Here is a 25,434-nt window from a genome sequence, read left to right as displayed (position 1 = left end):
ATTCTATTAACTAAGAAAAACTGGGACTCTTTTCCCTTGAGAAGAGGAGACTTAGAGGGGATATGATAGAGACTTACAAGATCATGAAGGGCATAAAGAGAGTAGAGAGGGACAGATTCTTCAAACTTTCAAAAAATAAAAGAACAAGAGGGCATTCGGAAAAGTTGAAAGGGGACAGATTCAAAACAAATGCTAGGAAGTTCTTCTTTACCCAACGTGTGGTGGACACCTGGAATGCGCTTCCAGAGGGCGTAATAGGGCAGAGTACAGTACTGGGGTTCAAGAAAGGATTGGACAATTTCCTGCTGGAAAAGGGGATAGAGGGGTATATATAGATAGAGGATTACTGCACAGGTCCTGGATCTGTTGGGCCGCCGCATGAGCGGACTGCTGGGCACGATGGACCTCAGGCAGAGGCATTGCTTATGTTCTTACTTATGTTCATTGTTGTTCTTATTCCTTCCTTTTCCAGGCGTTTCAGTGTCAGGAAAGTTGTAAGTTGGGCCGGTTCAAAAAACACATATTTATTATCTCGATACCTTATTACGCATTTGCACCTGCACCCCCACCCCGAAGGACCGCTCGCACTCGCACTTGCACCGCACCCCCACCCCGATGGACCGCTCGCACCCCCACAGCCTCCCCACCCCCCCATCATGAAGAAGCTGCCTACCGTTGTCCTGCTGCTTCCTCTGCCGGCGGTCCCGCCCCTTCTCTGAGCCCTGCGTCTACGCTGCTTCCTCTTCCGGCGGTCCCGCCCTTTCTCTGACGTCAGAGAAAGTGCAGGACCGCCGGAAGAGGAAGCAGCGCAGACGCAGGGCTCAGAGAAGGAGCGGGACCGCCGGCAGAGGAAGCAGCAGGACAATGGTAAGCAGCTTCTTCATGATGGGGGGGGTGGGGAGGCTGTGGGGGTGCAAGCGGTCCATCGGGGTGGGGGTGCGAGTGCGAGCGGTCCTTCGGGGTGGGAGTGCGAGCGGTCCTTCGGGGTGGGGGTGCGAGCGGTCTTGCTGGGGGGTGAATCGGACGTTGGGGGGGGGGAACTATGTAAAAAAAAGTTGTAAAACGCGCTCACACGTATAACGCGCATGGTTATGTACGGTTTGTAAAATCGTGTATAATGTGCGCGTTATATGCGTGAAAATACGGTAGTTACTGGCTCCCAAATAACCTGAAATTTCTTAAAATTTCCTTGCTGCATGGTAATTATCTTTTCCATTTTAAATATGTGACACAAAGAGTTCCACCAAAAGCTATAATTCAGCCTATCCCAATTTTTCCAATTATTTGTAATCTGTTGTATGGCAACCCCTGTCATAATGAGTAGAAGCTTATTATTATTAGAGGATGTTTGGATTTTAGCCCTCATTGACATGCCAAACAATACAGTGTCATAGGATAATGCCACTAGATTATCTAACAAACTACTTATTTGACCCCATATTGATTTCCAAAATGCAAGTATCAATGGACAATAGAATAACAAGTGATCTAATGTCCCAGCTTCAAGATGGCAATGCCAGCATCTATTAGATTTAGAGCTATCTAACTTCTGTAAACGAACCTGGGTCCAAAATGCTCTATGTAACAGAAAAAAACAAGTTTGTCTCATAGATGCAGACACTGTACATCTCAACCTCCAAGCCCAAATACGTGGCCATTGAAATGCAGTAATTTGATGCCTGATCTCAATGCTCCAAATGTCCTGAAGACCAGTTTTTGGTTTCTTATTTAAAAATCCTGATATCAATTTATACCACTGAGCGGCCTGATGTCCCAAGAAGTCCACCTGAAAGCATAAGAGCAGCAAACTATACTGATTACTGAGATTTTTCCATTCGGGGAATCCAACCTGAATGGCCTGCTTCAACTGCAACCATCTATAATTTTGTGATTTATTAAGACCAAATTTTTCCAGTTTTTAGTAATCATCTGCATGGCTATACCAGTCATAATGATAAAGAGTCTACTTTTATACCTTTAGTCAATAATAGTGTCCCACAGATTACCATTTCATAGGACAATGGAATTGAAGATTCCAGTATCAAATTAATTTGTCCCCATATTGACCTCCAAAAATTGAGTATCAAAGGACAATAGAACAACAAATGATCCAGTGTCTCTACTTCAAGATGACAATGTGAGCATCTATTAGACCACAGTTCTTCAACCGCTGGTCCGTGGACCGGTGCCAGTCCGCAGAAAATTTCTGCCGGTCCGCGCAGGGCCGTCGAAATCAATTCAGCAGTTAAATTTCCTGCCGACTGCGGTTCCTGCTCACTAATGTTCCTCCCAGCCTCAGGCGATTAAGACAGGCTGCCGACGTCGGGGCCTTCCCTCTCTGAGTCTCGCCTGTTCGGAAACAGGAAGTTGAAACAAAATAGACGGGACTCAGAGAGTGAAGGTCCCGACGTGGCAGCCTGTCTTGATCGCCGCCCCTGCCGAATTGCTGAAGAGGGCCGCGGAGAGAGCTGCAGCTTCAGGTGCAGGTGGAGGGAGATGGTCAGCGTGTGCGAGCAAGATCCTGGGGAGCCTTCACAGTGACTTCCTCCCCTCCCACCAGCTCTCCTACTTGCCAGGGCAGTGATTTACCGGCAATGTCCTGCAGGCAAGTACTGAGAGCTGCTGGAAGGGGAGACAGCCACTGTAGGAGGCAGGGAAGCTGCTTTATAAAGGGAGAGCTGTTACTGGACTTGGAGAGAGTTAGAAGGAGAGATGCTGCTGGGAGGGGAGGAGGGAAAGGGATGGGAAGAGAAGAGAGTTAATGTTGGATAGAGGGAGGAGGGAAGGGAGAAGAAGGAGAGATGCTGCTGGAAGGGGAGGAGGGAAAGGGATGGGAAGAGAGTTAATGTTGGATAGAGGGAGGAGGGAAGGGAGAAGAAGGAGAGATGCTGCTGGGAGGGGAGGAGGGAAAGGGATGGGAAGAGAGTTAATGTTGGATAGAGGGAGGAGGGAAGGGAGAAGGAAAAAAAAGAAGGAGGGAAGGGAGGAAAAAAAGGAAGGAAACAGCTGGCAGGGAGATTACAGGAGGGGAAGGGGGTCAGGGTGGAATGGAGAGATCAGATGAGGGAAAGGGGAGAGAGAGGAATAAGAAAGTAGAGAGACATTGATGCTGGAAAGGGGGTCAGCAGAGAAATGAGAGAGGGATAAAGATGCTAGATCTGGTGTAGGAGAGATAAAAATGAAGAAGGCAGTGAAGCTGGAATGAATGATGTCAAAAAGGAGAGGAAGAACAGGCTGGATAGACAGGGAAGAGGGGCATAGAAAGAAGTCAGATACATATGGAAGGGGGAGAGGGCAGACATTGGATGGAACGGACAGATGCTGGAAGGAAAAGAGTGAAAAGAAGATGAAAGCAGAAACCAGAGACAACAAAAGGTAGAAAAAATAATTTTATTTCTATTTTGTCATTAGAATATATCAGATTTGAAATATATATCCTGCTAGAGCACATAAGCAATGCCTCTGCCGGGTCAGACCTGAGGTCCATCGTGCCCAGCAGTCCGCTCACGCGGCGGCCCAACAGGTCCAGAACCTGCGTAATAATCCTCTATCTATACCCCTCTATCCCCTTTTCCAACAGGAAATTGTCCAATCCTTTCTTAAGGAGCAGGTCATTGGAGACTTTAGCAAAGGCAGTTTCCTTGGAGTGAAGGAGGCAGAAGCTCAATTGAAGGGGGTCAAGGATAGCTCGAGCTGAAAGGAAGTCAAGACAACTGCAGTAGGCAGCTTGTTCTAGTAGTTTGGATAAGAATGGGAGAAGGAAGATAGGGTGATAATTGGAGAGGCAGATATGATCCAGTGATGGCTTTTTCAGGAGTGGCGTAACTACAGTAAGTTTGAAGGCGTCGGGTACAGTTGCAGTGGAGAGCAGTAATTTGAGGATATGACAGTAGAAGAGATGGTGATCAGCAAACAGGTGAGTATGGGATCAGAGGAACAGATAGTGAGTTTGTAGGAGGAAAGAAGATGTGCATTTTCCTCTTCAGTGATTTCTGGGAAGGAGGAAAAGGCAGCAGGGGACGATGGAGGGTTAGGAGGGCAGGCTAGAGGAGGGTGAGGTAGAGGTGGCTTGGTTGAAAACTCGAGGGTAATTTTGTAGACCTTGTCATGGAAGTACTCAGCCATGGTCTGGGGAAAAAGTGAAGTAGGAGTCAGAGACGAGGGTATCTTTAGTAGAGAGTTGAGCATGGCAAAGAGACAGCGAGAGTAGGATCTGGAGATAAAAGATCTTACTTTTACAATATCTAACTATTTCAGCTGCTTTAATTGACCTTCACATTTCTCCAATTTCTCATTATGAGCCCACAAAGGTTCTCCTTGAACCTCCACTCCAGAAGAGATATTACTACAACCAGTCCTTAACACAGTGATTACTTTTTTGAAGTTGGAGTCCATGACTATTATACCTTGCTACAAGGCATCCATATTGATAATGGCTGGCTTTGCAGTCTCCCCAAATTCTAAGATATTACCTTCAGAAGCCACTCCTTCCACTCCCATAGTGCAAGATACCCATCTTCCACTTTCAGAGGGGTTCTCCAATAAGGATTGCTTCACCTCTGACTCTTCATAGTTGATTTCCGCAAACTCCTCTTGGGATAGTGGTCCTTCAGCCACACCTATGCTGGTATCACTTCCAGGTTGGGGGAGTGGAGCCTGCCTCTGATGTTTATTTAGGTCATGTGAAAAAAATTAGGACACCCCATGAAATAGTCAGTTCTTTCTTAAGAAATGTTCACATTTCGATATTAAATCTTTTTTTAATTTATCTCTGGAAAAGAAAGTGATGTAATTGCAGGTAAACAACAAAGGTTTTCCTTGATTTACTCATGAAACAAAAGCTATTAGGGTGTAGGGCAGGGGTGCCCACACTTTTTGGGCTTGCGAGCTACTTTTAAAATGACCAAGTCAAAATGATCTACCAACAATAAAATTTAAAAAAAACACAACGCACACTTTACGCATAGAAAATGTTAATTATCATTCCTATTCCAGGGTTTTTCAAAGAGGTCAAAGCAGATGACTCTATGCACTATCACCTCAGTAACAACCATACAAAAATAGACAAATATACCCCCCTCCCTTTTTACTAAACCACGATAGCAGTTTTTAGAGCGCAGGGAGCTGCGCTGAATGCCCAGCGCTGCTCTCGACGCTCATAGGCTTCCTGCGCTAAAAAACTCTATTGCGGTTTAATAAAAGGAGACCTTAGTGTAAAATATAGACAGCAGATATAAATTCAGACACATTTTGATCACTAAATTTAAAATAAAATAATTTTTCCTACCTTGTCTGGTGATTTCATGAGTCTCTGGTTGCACTTTCTTCTTCTGACTGTGCATCCAATCTTTCTTCCCTTCTTTTAGCCTGTATGCTTCCTCTCCTCCAGACCTCGTTCCCTCCCCCAACTTTTCCTTCCTCTCTCCCTGCCCTTTCTTTCTTTCTTTCTGCCTCCCTTTCTTTTTTTTCTGTTTCTCTTCTTTCCTTCTGTCTCCCTGCCTGCCCTTTTTCTTTCTTTCTCCCTGCTCTCCCCCAAGCCACTGCCATCGGGGAACAGGACCCAAACCGCCACCAATAACAGGCCCGAAAGCCGACGCCCCCCAAGCTCTCCCTGCTTCGGCCGACCAGCATTCCTCTCCCCGACGTCAATTCTGCCGTCGGGGAGAGGAAGGCTGATTGGCCCAAGATCGCGATCGACCTATTGGGGGAAATGCTGCCGGGTCCTGCCTTCGCGGAAACAGAAAGTAGGCAGGACCCGGCAGCAAGAAGAGCAAATGCTTCACTAACCTGTCTCCCGCCTTAGCCCATAGCGAACGCTTGCTTCAGGGCTCTCAACATGTGCGTGCCGGCTTCCCTTCTCCCCCCCCGGACATAACTTCCGGTTTCGGAGGGAAGAGAAGGGAAGCCGGCACGCACACGTTAGAGCCACGGAGCATAAGTTTGCTACGGGCTGAAATCTCCAAGACGTTTTTTTTTGTTTTTTTTAATGTTCAGCAGCGGCGGCAGCAGCAGATGACAGCTGGGCGGACCGCCCAGCTAAAAGGCCTAGAGAGAACACTGGAGAGGAAGGCTGATCGGCCCGGTAGATCAGGACGGCAACACGAGTCTATCACGGAGCCCGGGATGGGCTCCGCGATCGACTCGCGTTGCCTTCCTGAGCTACTGGTCGATCGCGATCGACGTGTTGGGCACCCCTGGTGTAGGGTGTCCTAATTTATTCTTTAGTTAGAATATACATTTTTGTGGATATTTTTTGTTCCATGAATAAATCAAGGAAAATATTTGTTGTGTACCTGCAATGATATCACTTTCTTTTCCAGAGATAAATTTAAAAAAAAAAAGATTTGATATTGATATGTGAACATTTCTTAAGAATGAACTGAATAGTTCATGGGGTGTCCTAATTTTTTTCACATGACTGTATATACCACACTTCACAAGACCATCAAGTCAGGTTTTTTACATTCAGGTACTCTTAAGTATTTTTTCCTATCTGTCCCAAAGGGTTCACAATCTATCTACGGTAACTGGGGCAATGGGGGATTAAATGACTTACCCAGGGTCACAACGAGCGGCACGGGGCTTGAGGTAACAGTTCTAACCACTAGGCTGCTCCTCAATGAAGCCTAAGCAGCTTTAAGTTCAGCTGATTCATTCAGCTTCCCTTTTGAAGTCAGCACCGTTGCCACTGCAGATTGGGTCAACACTCCAGATATGGTGGTCTGAACATGGTGCTTCAGGGTCACTAGGGGTGGAGAGCAAGCCTACAAAACTTCATTCTGCTTCCCCATAGCAACGATTGTAAGGTAAGCTGTGACTTCAGGCCAAACCAACTTGGGAGGGAGAACTGTTCATGCGTCTGTTCTTGATGCCATCTTGGCTTCAGAACTATTTATTTAATAAGTTATCCTATTTAAGTTTTCATGTTTTTAATACTGGGCCGTTATATAAACTGCATTGATTCTATTATCCCAGAAGGAGGGTGAGTTTTTAATCCTCCAGGCTCTGTAGACCTTGTTTTAACCTAAAAGCAAATCTATCTAGAAATAGCAGTGGGAACCTTAGAAGAAACATTCAGCAGTTCATTAGCCAAGAACTGAGCAATTTGCAGGGAGGCAAAAGACAGGTCTGTCTTTGCTTAAAGAAAGTAGGGTAAAGAGATAGTTACTCTAGAGAGCATAAATCTGAAAGCAAAACCACAGTCAATGTTTGAAATATAGAAAAAAAAAGAAGCCAGAAATCACTTAGCAATTTTGGAACTCAATTATCTTCCTTCTGTCCCATTGCAGATCCTCTACAAGTGCAGTCAGAAGAGCTCCAGCTGTGTGGTGGATTCAGAGGTGATGACACGTGGAATCCCCTATCAGGACTATTTCTACACGGCACATCGATACTACATCACCAGTCTAGCCAAGGGCAAGTCCCAGCTCAGGTACCTCTACTTCTCCCACTGCACTGATAGGACAGGGTGGCAGTGCTGGTTTCCAGGTTATTTGCTGCCCTCAAATCATATAACCTAGTGGTTCAGCTGGGACTAAATGGGCTCCAGTGGAGAAACTGAGATGGGCCTTCTATAACACCACTTCTTCTAAGGTGAGGGGGGCATGAAGCTGAAGAAGACACCCTTTTAGAGCTGTGGTAAACAAGCCCTGCAAAAAGCAAACCTGTCACAGTACTGGAAATTGAAATGTAATTTCCTAAAGCGGACATATTTATTTTATTTATTCATTTATTTAGCCTGTCCTCCCAATGGAGCCCAGAATGGGTTACAAAGGTACATTCATAGTATAGATATGACAATATTTAGTGAAAGACAAATTTGGCAGACATAGCTTAGATGAAATTGCAGCATTCATAGAAGATATACATGACAAAGCATAGTTTTAGAGCAGCATTCACTGTACTAACAGAACATAAGCATAAAGGTATTAAAGCTTTAGAAGGGCATAATCAAAAGAAACGTCTAAGTCCATTTTGGGCCTAAGTCACTAGTCGCCCAAAGTCAGCATTGTCTAAAGTCCATTCCCCAAAAATACGTCCAAAATATTTTTCTTTTTCGAAAATAGTCTAAGTATACGTCCAGCCATTTGGTCGGCCAGACTGCTAAGTCATCTATCTTTATACCCCATTCTTGTCCAAAAATTTGTCCAAGTCATAAATTCCTAGAATAAAACCTTTTGGACGTGGGAGAGGCCAGCAAAGTGATGGACTGGACACCCAGACATGGCGACACAATAGTAGGGCACCTTACAGGGCACAGCAGTGAACTTCACAAAAAGGCTGCCATATATACATCTCATGATTTGTGATCTGCAGTTAAGGTCCCATGAGTAGCATCGGCGATTAAGGAGCTGGATTAGTGAAGAGGAAGGTTTTCATGGCCTTCCTAAAGTTCCATAAACTGTCTAGCGATCTAATGGATGTGGGGATGATGTGCTAAAATCTGGGTATAAACTGTGAATAAGAGCGTTTGCGGGCTGTTTCAGTTATGAGTGAGCGGCCAGGTGGTAATGTAAGCCGTCTCTCTGCTTGAGATCTCTGATTTGTTTGGGATGTAAATTTGAAGTTTTGATGTCATGTAGTTCGGTATCAACTTGTGGATGGTTTTGAAGGCTAGAACCAAGGCTTTAAAGGTGCAGCATTTTTTGATAGGTAACCAATGCATGTATGTTAGTGCTGGGTTGACATGGTCTCGGAAGCTCAGGTTTTTCAGGAGTCGGATAGGTGCATTTTGCACACCTTGGAGACAGAAAAGGGTTTTTGCGGGTAAGCCCACTAGTAGTGCGTTGCAATAATCTAGGCGGGATAACACAAACACATGCAGTAGTTGGGCGAAATCAGTTTCTGAAAAGTAAGCATGGATGCACTTTAGTTGACGGAGGTAGTAGAAGGATGAAGACACTAAGTTGGATATGTGATCTGAAAGTGATAGATTTAAGTCCAGGATCACTCCTAGAATGTGGATATTATCTTTGGCTATAAGGATGTCATTTCCCCAAGAGAAGGATGAGCGGGAGTATGTGCAGGTGTCTTTGTGAATCCAGAGAAGTTCGGTCTTTGAGGCATTAAGTTGTAATTTATTTACGGTCATCCAGTTCTTTATTTCGGTTAGGCAGATAGGGAGTTTTTTTATTTGTGTGTCTCGGTGTTGGCCTAGGGGAAGGTAGAGCTGTATATCATCCGCGAATGAGTGGATTTTGATTTGGTATTTTTCTGCGATTTCGAGTACTGGTCTGACATAAGTTTGAAGAGGAGTGTGGATAACAATGCACCTTGGGGCACTCCTTAGCAGAGTTGTTTTGGTTCTGATAAGGAATATCCTAATAGTACTCTCTAAGATCTTTCATTAAGGAAGGAGGAGAGCCAGTCTAATGCGATATCATGGATTCCAATAGAATATAGTCTGGGGGTTCAAGGAAGGATTGGATAAATTCCTGAACGATAGGGGGATTGAAGGATACAGATAGAGGTAGAGATAGGTTTTAGACAGAGTATGGATAGAAGGATAAAAGGGATTAGAGAAGGATCACATTACAGGTCATGGGCCTGATGGGCCGCCGCGGGTGCGGACTGCTGGGCACGATGGACCTCGGGTCTGACCCAGCGGAGGCAACTTCTTATGTTCTTAAGATGCGAGTGATCGATAGTATCAAAGGCGGCACTTAGGTCTAATAGTACCAACAATGCGTCTTTCCCCTCATCAAGAATTTTCCAGCAGTCGTCTTCTATATCTAGTAGCACTGTTTCTGTGCTGTTTCTATGCTGTGCTGTGGTGTCACTTAACTATGTGAGTACTATCCTTTCAAGTATTTTTGAGACAAAAGGAAGGTTTGAGACTGGTCTATAGCTGCTTGGATTTTCTGTGTCCATGGTGGGTTTTTTAGGACTGGTCTCACTACAGCAGATTTCCAACTCTGTGGTATTATGCCTGATTTTAGGGACTTGTTTATTAAGGGTAGGATGGTCAAGAAGATTTCATATGTAGCTAAAAGTATTGTGGATGGGCATGGGTCTAGGACCGAGGTTGTGGGACATAGGGAATCTATTGAACTTTTCAGGTCATCTATGAAAACTGGTTTGAACCCTGTTTAGGGTTTCTCTCTTTGTTAGGTTAACCTGTTGTGAAGATTTTGGATTGTTTGACAGAGCTTTGGCCTTCAAGTCTAGGATATCTCATATTTTTGATATCTTCTCGTGGAAGAAAGTCAAGAGGGATTCACTGTCTAAGTTTGTTTGCTGGTCATGAAGTGGTCCTTGGGAGGAGGAGAACAAGTTTTTCAACAGCGATAAGATTGCCTTTGATCTGCACGGGAACTTAGATATTATGTTAATGAAATGTGCTTTTTTTTTTTTCCAAGTATCGCTAGTTTGTATTCTTTCAGAAGGCTTTTCCAGGTGTGTGTTCTGCACCAAGTCCTTTCTTTTTCTTCAGCGCGCGCTTCCGTCTTGCGCTCAGTTTTCGGCGCGCGCCTTTGTCTTCGGCGGTTTTGTCTATGAACCGTTCACCACTTGCTGTGTGAAGCAGAACTTCCTGACATTTGTCCTGGGCCTGCTGCCCCTCAGTTTCAGACCATGTCCTCTTGTCCGAGACACATTTGACAACGTGAATAATGATGATTCTTGCTCTATTTTGTCGAATTCTTTTAGTATTTTAAAAGTCTATCATATCCCCTCGCAGTCTTCTCTTCTCGAGGGTGAACAACCCCAGTTTTCCGAGGTGTTCCTGGTAGCTCAAGTTCTCCATACCTTTTACTAGTTTCGTGGCTCGTCTCTGCACCCTCTCCAGCAGTGTTATATCCTTCTTTAGGTAGGGAGACCAGTGTTGGATACAGTATTCCAAGTGCGGTCTGACCATTGCTCTATAAAGCAGCATTATGACGTCTGCTGATCTGCTCGTGATTCCCTTCTTTATCATTCCCAACATCCTGTTTGCTTTCTTTGCCGCCACTGCGCATTGAGCCGACGGCTTCAGGGTCCTGTCTATCAGCACCCCCAGGTCCTTTTCTTGTTCACTCTTTCCCAATGTGGCTCCTAACATTATGTATTTATGTTCCTTGTTTTTTTTGCCCAGGTGCATCACTTTGCATTTTTCTATATTAAACTTCATCTGCCACTTTTCCGCCCATTTCTCTAGCTGGTTCAAATTTCTCTGGAGTTCTTCGCTGTCCATTTGTGACCCAACTGCCCGACATAGTTTTGTGTCATCTGCAAACTTGATTATATTACTTGATGTTCCTTCTTCAAGGTCATTTATGAAGATATTGAATAAGATGGGCCCAAGAACTGAACCCTGGGGCACACCGCTTGTAACCCTCTGCCAGTCCGAGAACTTCCCATTTATGCTAACCCTCTGCAATCTGTTTTCCAGCCATTTGCCTATCCATCTTATATCCCCCTCTATTCCATAGCTTTGTAGTTTCCTCAGAAGTCTTGCGTGTGGAACCTTGTCAAATGCTTTCTGGAAGTCCAAGTATATTATATCCACCGGTTCTCCGTTATCGATTTGTTTGTTTACCTTCTCAAAAAATTGAAGTAAATTCGTCAAACGTGACTTCCCCTTCCTGAAGCCATTTTGACTATGCTATCCTTAATTAGTGCCTCAACCATCTTCCCAGGAACCGACGTAAGACTTACAGGTCTGTAGTTGCCCGGTTCTGCTCTCGATCCTTTTTTGAAGATTGGGATGACATTCGCTATCTTCCGGTCGTCTGGTATTCGCCCGGTTCTAATTGACATGTTAGCTATGGTTTGTAATAGTTCTCCAATTTCTACCTTAAGCTCCTTTAACACTCTTGGGTGAATTCCATCCGGTCCAGGCGATTTGTCACTTTTTAGTTTGTCAATCTGATAGTATATCTTGTCCAAATCCACATTCATTGTGGTGAGGCTTTCCTCTATTTCTCCCATGAATACTCTCCCTGCACAAGGACTGTTTTTCCTTTTTTTATATATGTCTTAAAACCTTAGAAAATAGACTAAGGACAATCAAGCCTGCACTGCTAGTGGGTAGAACTGGTGTTTGAGATAATATAATTGTGCCATTTATTGAAAACTGAATCTTTACTTTTCCTTTTTGGGTTTTTCTTGTGGTAACCTGCTGACTTGTGACAAGCCACGAGCAGGAGCAGGGCATGGTATGAAGCTGCCACTATTCACACTTACCACATTGGACTGTGGCCTAGATTCTCAAAAAAACGCGTTAGCAGCAACAGGCTGCTATCACAGCCATTCTGGTAGCGAATTTAAAAAAAATGAGTCATTCTCCAAAAACCTCATGTAAGTGAGGTTGGCAGAGAGTAGCGAAGATTTTCTAAATTTGCATGTGCCCATGCGCACACAAAAAGAAAAAATACAACAGCGGGAGAGATGTTCAATCTCTCCCAGTGCCAACCAACACCACCTCTCCCCCCAGCAGCGGGAGAGATGCCCGTTGTTTCCCACTGCAAAGCAAAAAAAAAAACAGCAGCAGGAGAGATGTCCATTCTATCCCGCTGCCACACAAAAAAACCCTGCAGCGAGAGAGATGCTCATTCTTTCTCACTGCCACACAAACCCCCCTCCCACAGCAGGAGAAATGCCCACTCTCTCCCGCTGCCAAGCGACCCCCCCCCCCCTAGCAGCAGGATAAATGTCCATTCTCTCCCACTGCCACACAACACCTCTCCCACTGCCAAGCAATCCCTCCCCCCAGCAGCGGGAGATATGTCCATGCTCTCCCACAGCCAGACAGCACCCCCCTCCAGCGAGAGAGAGGCCCATTTTCTCCCGCTGCCAAGCGAACCCCCCTCCCAGCAGCGGGAGAGATGCCCATTCTCTGCCGCTGCCACACAACAACCCCCTGCAGCTAATGAGATGCCTATTCTTTCTCACTGCCACTCAAACCCCCCCGACAGCGGGAGTGATGACCACTCTCTCCCGCTGCCAAGCGACCCCCCCCCCGCAGCGGGATAAATGTCTATTCTCTCCCACTGCCACACAACACCCCCTTCCGCTGCCAAGCAACCCCCCCCCCCAGCTGCGGGAGATATATCCATTCTCTCCTGCTGTCAAACAACACACACTGCAGTGTGAGAGATGCCCATTCTCTCCTGCTACCACACAAACCCCCCTCTCCACAGTGGGAGAGATGCCCACTCTCTCCCACTATCAAGAGACACCCCCTCCCCCGCAGCGGGAGAGATGCTCACTCTCTCCCATTGTCAAGCGACACATACCCCCTGCAGCCTTTTTCTGACTAGGGGGCAATTGCCCTAGTTGCACTCCCCTAACACTGTTCCTGTCATGTGTGACTGCGGTATTCTGTTAGCCTGACATTTCTGTGTACCATTCTGTAATAATTTGACTTGTTCAGTTTTCTTGATAGTAGAGGGGATATATGTGAAGGGGGAGGGGGAGACAGGTTTTGTTGATCCTTGCCCTGTATTATTTGTATTTATAAAATGACAATTGTACAGAATATTGTTTCTTTTTAAACTTTAATAAAATACGTTCAATATAAAATCATAACTATTTGAGGCTTGTGCAGATGGAATCAAATGGTTTGTGGGGACCGAGCTCGCGGGGACGGCGCAGAGATGTTTTTTTTAAAATTTCAGTCTTAGTAGTATGTCAGTCCACGAAATAATTCTTTTATTTTCGCCGGTTCATAGGTGTAAAAAGGTTGAAGAACACTGATCTAATGGGTTACAGGATCCGAGGCAACATGGCTTTATTAAAGGTAAATCGTGCCAAATGCACCTGTTTGAATTTTTTGATTGGGTGACCAGAGAACTGGATCAAGGACATACTAGATATCATTTACTTAGATTTCAGCAAAGCCTTTGACACGGTTCCTCATAGGAGACTCTTGAACAAACTTGAAGGGCTGAAGTTAGGACCCAAAGTGGTGAACTGGATTAGAAACTGGTTGTTGAACAGATGCCAGAGGTGGTGGTTAATGGAAGTCGCTCAGAGGAAGGAAAGGTGAGTAATGGAGTCCCTCAGGGTTCGGTGCTGGGGCCGATCCTGTTCAATATGTTTGTGAGTGACATTGCTGAAGGGATACAAGGAAATGTTTACCTTATGTTTTGTGGTTGATACCAAGATTTGTAACAGAGTAGACACCGAGGAGAGAGTGGAAAACATGAAAAATGATCTGCAAAAATTAGAGGAATGGTCTAATATCTGGCAATTAAAATTCAATGCAGAGTAATGCATTTGGGGATTAATAATCAGAAGGAACCGTATGTGCTGGGAGGTGAGAAGCAGATATTCACAGATGGGGAGAGGGACCTTGGGGTGATAGTGTCTGAAGAACTAAAGGTGAAAAAACAGTGTGACAAAGCGGTGGCTGCTGCCAGAAGGATGCTGGGCTGTATAAAGAGAGGCATAACCAGTAGAAGAAAGAAGGTGTTGATGCCCCTGTACAGGTCATTGGTGAGGCACCACTTGGAGTATTGTGTTCAGTTTTGGAGACCGTATCTGGCGAAGGACATAAGAAGACTTGAAGCGGTCCAGAGGAGGGCTACGAAAATGATAGGAGGTTTGCGCCAAAAGACGTATGAAGAGAGACTGGAAGCCCTGAATAGCCCTGAATATGTATGACCTAGAAGAAAAGAGGGACAGGGGAGATATGATTCAGACGTTCAAGTACTTAAAAGGTATTAACGTAGAACAAAATCTTTTCCAGAGCAAGGAAAATGGTAAAAACAGAGAGCATAATTTGAGGCTGAGGGGTGGAAGACTCAAGATAAATGTAAGGAAATTCTTCTTTACGGAGAGGGTGGCGGATGCATGGAATGCACTCCTGAGAGAGGTGGTAGAGAAGAAAACGGTGACAGAGTTAAAAAAAAGCATGGGATGAACAAAGAGGATCTAGAATCAGAAAATAATCAGAAATATTGGTTATATCCAATTGACATATTACATTACAACATTGCGGGTGGGGAGTATGTCCATAGGGGTGATTATGCGCTTGCGGGATCTGTTTGAGGAAGATGAGGATGTGCCCCTTTCTGTATCCCACCTTCATAAGCTATTATGGGATATTTTGCCAACTCAATCTTATGATGGCTTGGTGACAAAATGGAGAGCAGAACTAGGGTGTCCCTGTATGCAACAGATATTTCTCAGGAGTCAGCATGGGTTCACCAAGGAAGATCTTGCTTTACCAATTTGCTTGACTTCTTTGAAGTTGTGAATAAACGTGTGGATAAAGGTGAGCTGGTTGATATAGTGTATCTAGATTTTCAGAAAGCTTTTGATAAAGTTCCTCACGAGAGAAAATAAAAGTCATGGGATAGGTGGTAAAGTTCAGTTGTGGATTAGGAATTGGTTATCAGATAGAAAATAGAGAGTAGGGTTAAATGGTCATTTTTCTCAATGGAGAAGAGTAAACAGTGGAGTTCCGCAGGGGTCTGTACTGGGATCGGTGCTATTTAACTTATATATAAATGATCTGGAAATTGGAAAGACGAGTGAGGTGATTAAATTTGAAGATGACACTAAACTGTTCAAAGTTGTTAAAATGCATACGGATTGTGAAAAATTGCAGGCAGACCATGGGAAATTGGAAGACTGGGCGTCCAAATTTAATGTGGACAAATGCAAAGTGATGCACATTGGGAAGAATAACCTGAGTTACCATTACAGGATGCTAGGGTCCACCTTGGGAATTAGCACCCAAGAAAAGGATCTGGGTATCATTGTAGACAATACGATGAAACTTTCCGCCCAATATGCAGCTGCGGCCAAAAAAGCAAACAAGATGTTAGGAATTATTGAAAAAGGGATGGTTAACAAGACTAAGAATGTTATAATGCCCCTGTATTGCTCCTTCCTGCGACCTCATCTGGAGTAGTGCGTTCAATTCTGGTCTCCTTATCTCAAGAAATATATAGTGGCGCTAGGAAAGGTTCAAAGAAGAGCGACCAAGATGATAAAGGGGATGGAATTCTTCTTGTATGAAGAAAGACTAAAATGGTTAGGGCTCTTTAGCTTGGAAAAGAGACTGCTGAGGGGAGATATGATTAAAGTCTACAAAATCTTGGGTGGAGTAGAACGGGTACAAGTAGATCGATTTTTCACTTTGTGAAAATTTACAGAGTCTAAGGGACACTCGATGAAGTTATAGGGAAATACTTTTAAAACTAATAAGAGAAAAAAAAATTTCACTCAGAGAATAGTTAAGCTCTGGAACGTATTGCCAGAAGTTGTGGTAAGAGCAGATAACGTAGCTGGTTTTAAGAAAGGTTTGGACATTTCCTGGAGGAAAAGTCCATAGTCTGTTATTGAGAAAGACATGGGGGAAGCCACTGCTTGCCCTGGATCTGTAGCATGGAATGTTGCTACTCCTTGGGTTTTGGCCGGGTACTAGTGGCCTGGAGTGGCCACTGTGAGAATGGGCTACTGGGCTTGATGGACCATTGGTCCGACCCAGTAAGGCTATTCTTATGTTCTTAATATGAGCGAATGCAAGTGATGCATGTGGGAAAGGGGAATCTGAACTATACTTACATGATTCAGGGTTCCATGTTAGGAAGCAGCACCCAGGAAAAGATCTATGTGTCATCTTTGAGGATATGTTGAAATCCTCAACTTAGTGTGCAGTGGCAGCTAAGAAAGCAAATAGAATATTAGAAATTATCAGATAAGGAATGGAAATCAAAGATGAAATGTTATAATGCCTTTGTATCGCTCTATGGTACAGCTGCAATATGGCGGAATTAGAAAAGGTACAGAGAAGGGGAATGAAAATGGTAAAAGGGATGGGACAACTTCCCTATGAGGAAACACTAAAGTGGATAGGGCTCTTCAGCTTGGAGAAGAGACGGCTTAAGAGTGATATGATAGAGGTCTATAAAATACTGAATGGAGTAGAAAGGGTAGATGCGAATCACTTGTTTATTCTTTCTTAAAAATACTAGGATTAGGGGCATGTGATGAAGCTACTAAGTAGTAGATTTGAAAAAATAATCAGAGAAAATATTTATTCACTCTGCCTGTAGTTAAATTCTGGAATTTGTTGCCGGAGAATGTGATGAAATCAGTTAGCTTAGCAGGGTTTTAAAAAATTTGGATAATTTCCTAAAACAAAAGTCCATAAGCCATTATTGAGTTGGATTGGGGAAATCCACTGCTTGTTCCCAGTGGCATAGCAAGAGGCACCCAGGGCAGTGGCACCCATCCCCTGACCGCCCCCCTCGCTCCTTCCCCAATCCCGCCTGCCACGCGTGCCCCCTTCCCTTCCCCTTTGCCTCTAGTTGAAGTTGTTGCTCGTGGTGGTCAACAATGTGCTTCTCGCACCCTGTCGGCTGTCCCTCTGATGTCACTTCCTATGCATGACACCCGAAAGTGACGTCAGCGGGAGAGCCAACGGTCACGAAGAACACGTTTTTGATCGCTGCAAACAACAACTTCAACTAGAGGTATGGGAAAAGGGAAGGGGGTGTACGCATGGAGGGGAGGAAAGGGAAGAGGCTGGGGGGCGAAAAGGAGGAGGGGTGTTGGCACCAGGGTGGACTGCCCCCCTCGACCCCCCCCCTTACCCCTTACTACACCATTTCTTGTTCCTAGAATAAGCAGTATAGAATCTGTTTTACTTCTTGGATTCTTGCCAGATACTTGTGACCTGGATTAGCCACTATTGGAAACAGCATATTGGGCTTAAAGAACTGTCAGTCTGTCCCAGTATGGCAATTCTTTTTTTGTTGTTGTTTGTTATTTGAAATATCTATTAAGCACATAAAATACATCTTAGAGAACTAAAAGGTACACCTTGTCGCCCAGCAGGCCTCAGTTCAGGACAGTAGAGGGCGCTGGTGGGGACTAGACTCAGACCCTGGCGTGTTCCCCTGGAACTAGGGTAACCCTTAGGAGTAAGCTCTGGCCCGAGAGCTTGCACCGGACCACCTTGTATGCTGGCTTTAATAGCCAGAAACCATCACCACACAAAACAGTCAGTGAGAAGAAAAAATAGTTTTTATTTAGCCCTTTCACTGGGCTTAAATCAAAATGGTCAGGCTGGCAAAGGAAATCCAAACCAAAGTTTTCATGAAAAAAAAACAAAACTTTACAGGGAAACATAAAAGGCCAAACAGAGAGATGGTACACAGTAAACTTCACCACTGAGTTGTAACTATTTGCAATTATTTGCGCTGCAGGTGGTCTCTAAGGTTTAATCAGGCCTTGTGATGGCTTTATGCTGGTAAATACTTTAAAAAAGGTAGTTGTCCCTTTTCTCCTTATTGAAGAGGTGAGTGTGGTCTCCATAAATTCAGAAAAACTCCTGGCCTCCTCTGGCCCACAGGTGGTGTCCATAGCTTCCCAACCAGGTTGTTCCTTGGAGGTTTGGGGTGAAGCCAGTCCCTCCTCAAGTATGTCCACTTCTTGGCCCAACCATGGCTCAGTGCAGCCCTGCTCTGCTCCCTTGGCCTCAGCTTCCACCAACTCCTTCTGTTGCTTCCACTGCTGCCACTGTGGCTGTTTCACCTGCTGCCCCCTCTGTTGTTCCAAGCCCTGCATTTTATGCTTGGGATAGCCACGCCCGCTTCAACTGGAGCGGGGGAGGGGATCTGGCTCTCTAAGCTGTAGAGCTTGACTCTCTCCATACTGCTTTTTTAGGGGCTGTCTTAAAGTAACAGGCTTCTTTTTAAAAGCAGTAAACCTTGTTGGCTCAGAAATAAACCTTTCCTGAGGTGTACTTTGTGTGTGGCTAGAAAACCAGTCCCTTTCCTATTCAGCTTCACTGCCTGGTCAGCTCTTCTAGTAAGGGAATGTAAGTTCCTGATGCAGCCTTCTCTTGGGAGTAAGCTGGGTTGGTCACAATCTTCACAGCTCCCGAATACATACCACAGACAGAATGTGCTCTCTTTACAGTACACAAGTACTGTACTACAAATTATAATGCAGTCCTCTCCCCTCAGGCAATACATTTTATATTTTAACAACCCACAGCTTATGTAAAACATCCTACTATGACGTTTTGTTCTATTGTCCTGAAGAACAGAGAGAGAAATGGTGCATGGGGAGAGAGCATGTTAAATGTGAGTGAGGTAGGGGAGGAAGGAATGTTAGATGGCAGCATTGACATATAGTCTCTCATCTTCCCAGGACCCCCTTTCTTCCCATCTTTTTTGGGAGAGTGGCAAAAGATTAACTGGCACCACTGGCTTATGGTCTCTAATTTCTTTGCCCCCCCACCCTACACACACACACACACACACTTTCTTCTAACTTGACTAAGAGGAGGAGCAGAATGTTAGGTGGTACCATTGGTGCATAATCTCTGAAATCCCTGTCCCCCTTTTTTTCCTGTCTCTATTGGGGAGTGGAGATGTATAGTGTTCATACTGAGGCTTTCTAAACTCTTTCTCTTGCTGTGTGCAGGGTATCTTCAGAGATTCGCTACAAGAAGCAACCCTGGAACCTAGTGAAAGCATTGATTGAGAAGAACACATGGAATGGAATTGAGGATTACTTCCACTATCTTGGTATGGCTTGTACATGGGAAGGGGGGGGGGGGAGGAAGCATAGCAGAATGTTTACCAGCTTAGGATGCCTCTATATGGAAGATAGTACCCTAGCAATTCCAACTGCTTAGTATAGGCCTATTTAGGGGAGTGGAGAGAAGCATAATGAAGCTTTTTCCTCTATCAGCAAGCGGGATTGTTGCAAGTGGCAGCTTGGATTGGATATGCAGACCACCCCTGGATGCACTTGGAGCAGGCTTTTTTGTCAGATATTTCTTTGTGGAGGTTACCCTGGGCTCCCATTTTGATAGTGCATTCCTCTTTTACCACGTGTAATCCCTTTTTAAAGGCGATTCTTTTAGCTTGGTATGGCCTGCAAAGGTCAATGTTTCTGGAACGTAGATATTTTGTTCAGATCCCTATTAGTCTGTTGCTGGATTTTCCGCCGGGAGGGGGAAGATCCTATTCGGTTTCAATGGGTTCGACAGATTTGGTCTGATGGGGACATCATTCCTTTTGATCTTCTTTGGGATGAATATGGCCTCTTGCACTCTTTCATGTTACCTTATGTGCAGCTGCGCCTCTTCTTATGGAAACGGGCCTATTGGGACCTGGTCCTGGAGGGAAACCAGTTGGAAGTGGCTCTCCGGAAGGGCACTGGGCAAGGAGGGATATTCCGTTTATATCGGGCTTTGTTGTTGCAGGAAGCTCCTATTGATCCCTATAGAGAACAGTGGGAACGGGAAGTGGGAAGGGTAATGGTTCCCTCAAAGTGGGGTAGGCTTTAACTTTTTAGTATTAGCTATCTTTTCTGTCTTTATTTTATGGGTTGTTTGGTGTCTACCTGGCGGTCAGAATCACATATTAGGGGTTGGTTCCATTTTGTTACACCATGGTTTACTTAGGGCAGGGCTGCCCAATTCCGGTCCTTGAGATCTTCTGGCAGGCCAGGTTTTCAGGATATCCACAATGAATAGCATGAGAGAGATTTGCCTGCACTGCCTTCTTGGTTTGCAAATCTCTCATATGCATGTTCATTGTGGATATCCTGAAAACCTGGCGTGCCAGTAGATCTCGAGGACTGGAATTGGGCAGCTCTGACTTAGGGTATTCTCTGTATTATGATTTTTTTTTTTTTTTGTTTTATTTGGAGTGTTTATTGATTATGTCAGCTTGTTCTAATCTAAACTGTTAATAAAAACTTATTTGCAAAAAAAATATAGTTATGTCTGTTTTATTCATGGCTTTCTCTTCTACTTTTACTCTCTCTATCCTCTTTGTCCTGCTCTCCCCTTTTTCCTCTTATTTCTCTCTCAATGCACCAACTTTTTCTCTTCTTCTCTTTTTCCTTTCCTATCTCACATGCCCATCCTTCTCTTACTTCTCACCTCTTTCTCTCTCACTACTGTCTCACTTTCCCCATGTTTATACTTCCTGCTCCCACTCCCCCCCCCCCCCATGCTTCTCTGGGTGGTGTAGAGGAGGAGCTGTCAAAGGCAGAGAAGCTGTGGCTAGAGGAGCCCTGTGGGAAAGAGAAGCTGGGATTCCTTTCATCTCTACGTCGCAGGAAGCGAACGCTCAGTTGGAAATCCCAACATGGAGATGCACACACCGCCATTGACATGCTAGAGGAAGAAAAGGGAAGTCGGGGTCTCCGGATCTCAGGTATGGATGGTAAAAGTTCAGGAGTAGAGCACAAGGAAGATAATGTTTTAGGCACACAGTACAGGGCAGGGAATAAAGAACTTCAAATACACAATACAAATGAAAGAGGGGAAAGCATTGGATATGGGAGAGACACTAACACTAACATTGCTTGCCCAAAAGCAACTAGCATGTAAATTTACACACGCAATTTAGAATAGAGTCAGTTGTATGTGTAACTTAATTTAATAATTAAATGCTAATCGGCCATACCAACCAATTATTGGTGCTAATTGGCAACTATGTACATAACTCTCCATAGTCAGTATTGCATATTCTGGAATTTGAGTGCATAATGTACACAACTGCAAGTGAGGCATGGACCTGGGAGAGGCATAGGCAGTTTGGGGATGACACTGAAGACAAAAGCCTTTACGACGAGAGCACCAAATCAGTCAAACAAAAAAGTCATAAAGCAGGGATGTCCATAGCCAAAATCAGTAGCAACCAAAGCAATCTTTATTGTTGGAAGAAAGTGTAGACTCGACACTGACAGTGTTGTGGCCAGAATAGCCTTTTTTCAAGAGTCTAACAGAACCAAAATACACAACATAAAAACACAAAAATATTAAAACCATAATTGTTGAAACATAAATAAAAATATGGCAATCAGGATCACACTTTTTCCTAATGTCACAGTTTTATGAAGGAAACTTTGCAAGCATTTAGAGATAGGCTGTGTCCTGTCAGGAGCCCCAAACAGGAGAGCAGGGGAATCCATCAATCCACATTTCCAGTGCTGTCGTATGAATGCTGTTATAGCTGACCAAAGGGTCTGAACCACTGAATAATGCTAGAACATATGGTCCAGTGTCACCCATGCCGCTTGACATTTAGGACAAGAATCAGAGGGTCTGTGTTAAGCCACATAAGCTTGGTGTGGTGAAATATACCAAGGAATAAAACAGGGGAAACAAATCCACAAACTCAAATACATAAAATATGGAGTGGAATTGTCATAATCAGACTGATGACTACAAACTGTTGTAAAAATGTCCTTTTACTCATCCAGTGGTTAAAATGACTTTATTCAAAGGTTGGGGAGCAGTATTTATTACCCTCCCTGTTCTAGACCTGTGGGTGCCCTCAGCAAAAGTGGTTGATCAGTCACCTGGAGCTTCGGGAGATTCGGCTGGCTCTTCTCCACTTTGAGGGTCGGCTCCATCATTAAGCCCTGTGTCTTCTCGGAGAATGCCACAGCAGTGACATAGGAACATAGTAGATCAGGGGTGTCCAACCTGCGGCTCGAGGGCCGCATGCGGCCCCGTGAAGTATTTGTGTGGCCCCGGTCGAGGGCGATGCAGTGTTTTCCTCTGCTGCCCCCGGGTGTTTACAGTCTTGCCGGCTCCCTCCTGTGTCTTGCTGCAGCGTTTGCACATTTGTGCGGACCAGAAACATTTTTTTCGGCCAATGCGGCCCAGTGAAGCCAAAAGGTTGGACACCCCTGTAGTAGATGATGGCAGATAAAGAACCGAATGGTCCATCCAGTCTGCCCATCCTGATTCAATTTAAATTTTTTCTTCTTAGCTATTTCTGGGCAAGAATCCAAAGTTCTACCCAGTACCATGTTTGGGTTCCAACTGCTGAAATCTGAAACCTTTATTCATGTCAATGACTTGACATGTACATGTTTCGGCCAAACAGGCCTGCTTCAGGAGTCTACAAATATATATACAGTATACATAAATAGATTAAAAACATGAAAATGCATCAGATCACAAATCAAAACACATGAAAATGAAGTAGCATAAAAGCATATTGACATAATCATAGCAACTTATAAATAAGAGACTAAATTACCCATAGAAACAAATAATAATGTATAAAACCCCAAACTAACATAATAATAAAATATATATATCATATACATACAGGACCAACATTATAAATAAATATATATCCCATATGCATAGATCAATACTTTGACAACTACAGCAATAATAAGATGAAATTGTAAAGGCATCAACAAAAGTTTGTATGTTTATGTAGAACAAACTATGGGCTCCTTTTACGAAGGCGCGTTAGGGCCTTAACGCACGGAATAGCGCGCACTAGCCGCTACCACCTCATCTTGAGCAGGAAGTAGTTAAGAACATAAGAAGTTGTCTCCGCTGAGGCAGACCAGAGGTCCATCTTGCCCAGCGGTCCGCTCCCGCGGCGGCCCATCAGGCTTATTGCCTGAACAGTGGTCCCTGACTAATTTTATAACTTACCTCTAATCCTGTCCCTATAACTTACCTCTACTCCTATCTGTACCCCTCAATCCCTTTGTCCTCCAGGTACCTATCCAAACCTTCTTTGAAGCCCTGTAGCATGCTCCTGCTTATCACATCCTCTGGTAGCGTGTTCCATGTATCCACCACCCTCTGGGTGAAAAAGAACTTTCTGGTGTTTGTTCTAAACCTTTCCCCTTTCAATTTCTCTGAGTGCCCCCTTATACTTGTGGTTCCCCATAATTTGAAAAATCTGTCCCTGTCTACTTTTTCTATGCCCTTCATGATCTTGAAGGTTTCTATCATGTCTCCTCTAAGTCTCCACTTTTCCAGGGAGAAAAGCCCCAGCTTTTTCAGTCTGTCAGTATATGAGAGGTCCTCCATACCCTTTATTAGCCTAGTTGCTCTTCTCTGGACTCTCTCAAGTACCGCCATGTCCTTCTTGAGGTACGGCGACCATCTCTTAAATCGGAAGGAGTTAGAGCACTGAAAGATTCTGGTTGGAGATTTTTATTCACCTCTTAAGATACAATATGGCTGACTAAAGTATTTGTAAGAACCTTTGTAAGAAATCTCTGTTAGTGTGATTCATACGGAAGGAGTATATAAAATTTTGGCTGTTTCCTTTTCGTTACTATTTAATTTGCTTAATTTCAGTTATTGGTCAATTTGCTTCTATGATAGTCTTTAAGATGGAAAATGTAGTAATTATACATGGATGTACTTACTATCTTTAATTTCTTTATAAAAATGGATTTGATAATTTGGTTTTCTTAGATGCTGGGTTGAAATCATTATAATTCTTTAACTTTAAAAGGAATTTCCAATCTATGCTAGTGTTGAAATAACATAAAATTGCTGTGTATGTTCCTAAAATAATTTTCTTTTTATGATCTGTTAGTATATTATATAATTAACTTCTAATGTCTAAGTTTTATTAATTATAATCATTTTTTAATATACTGATAGGCAAATTTTAAATTTATTTTTGAGATCCTTCTGAAATATGGGTTAATGAATGATGTTCCTTTGTATGATTGAATATTAAGAAGTACATTAAGGTACTTAATTATAAATTTCCTTAAATATTAATTACCTCTGGATTAATTATACATAATTATCATTAATTATTAAAAATTGGATAGAAATAGAGAATGAATTATTTATTATATTTAAGAGTATTATTAAATATTAATTATCTATATATTTCTAATTAATAGGGTATTTATCTGTCAATTTATTCAATATAATGAGTTATCTATAATGTAATTATAACATAAGAACATAAGCAGTGCCTCTGCTGGGTCAGACCACAGGTCCATCCCGCCCAGCAGTCCGCTCCCGCGGCGGCCCAAACAGGTCACGACCTGTCTGTATCACCAGAGGGGGCTCCCTTGCCACCTTGATTTCTCATTTAAGTCCTGTCTTCCTATCGAAGTCCTAATCCTCCGGTCTTGCACATGCACGACCTGGTTTCTATACTCATTACCTGGTTAGCTTTCTATACTTGAGTTACATCCCAGTTCCTCCCTCAGTATCCTATGATCCCTTTATCCTTCAGGAATCCGTCCAATCCCTGTTTGAATCCCTGTACCGTACTCTGCCTGATCACTTCCTCCGGTAGCGCATTCCAAGTGTCCACGACCCTTTGGGTGAAAAAAAACTTCCTTGCGTTTGTTTTGAACCTATCTCCCTTCAGTTTCTCCGAATGCCCCCTCGTACCTGTTGTCCCCTTCAGTCTGAAGAATCTGTCCCTATCCACCCTCTCTATGCCCCTCATGATCTTGAAGGTCTCTATCATATCTCCCCTGAGCCTCCTCTTTTCCAGAGAGAAGAGCCCCAGCCTATCCAACCTCTCGGCGTATGGGCAGTGTTCCAGCCCTTTTACCATTTTCGTTGCTCTCCTTTGGACTCTCTCAAGTACCGCCATGTCCTTCTTGAGGTGCGGCGACCAATACTGAACGCAGTATTCCAGATGTGGACGCACCATCGCTCGATACAATGGCATGATGACTTCCCGTGTTCTGGTTGTTATGCCCTTCTTTATGATGCCAAGCATCCTGTTGGCT

General features: G+C 44.0%; 1 protein-coding gene across 6 annotated transcripts in view; it reads left to right on the top strand.

Moving 5' to 3' along the window:
• The window catches only part of GRAMD1A (GRAM domain containing 1A), a 275,350-nt gene that overhangs the window by 205,200 nt on the left and 44,716 nt on the right, over window positions 1-25,434 (top strand). For all 6 annotated transcript variants that reach the window (XM_033914365.1, XM_033914366.1, XM_033914364.1 and 3 more), the window contains 3 exons: window positions 7,290-7,432; window positions 19,366-19,469; window positions 20,928-21,113. In XM_033914365.1, the coding sequence (XP_033770256.1) occupies window positions 7,290-7,432; window positions 19,366-19,469; window positions 20,928-21,113 (433 nt within the window). The remainder of the gene's footprint in view (window positions 1-7,289; window positions 7,433-19,365; window positions 19,470-20,927; window positions 21,114-25,434) is intronic.

The sequence above is a fragment of the Geotrypetes seraphini genome, chromosome 11 (assembly GCF_902459505.1).
Source record: "Geotrypetes seraphini chromosome 11, aGeoSer1.1, whole genome shotgun sequence".
In the NCBI taxonomy this organism is placed as follows: Eukaryota; Metazoa; Chordata; class Amphibia; order Gymnophiona; family Dermophiidae; genus Geotrypetes; species Geotrypetes seraphini.
This window is presented reverse-complemented; position numbering and strand designations above follow the sequence as displayed.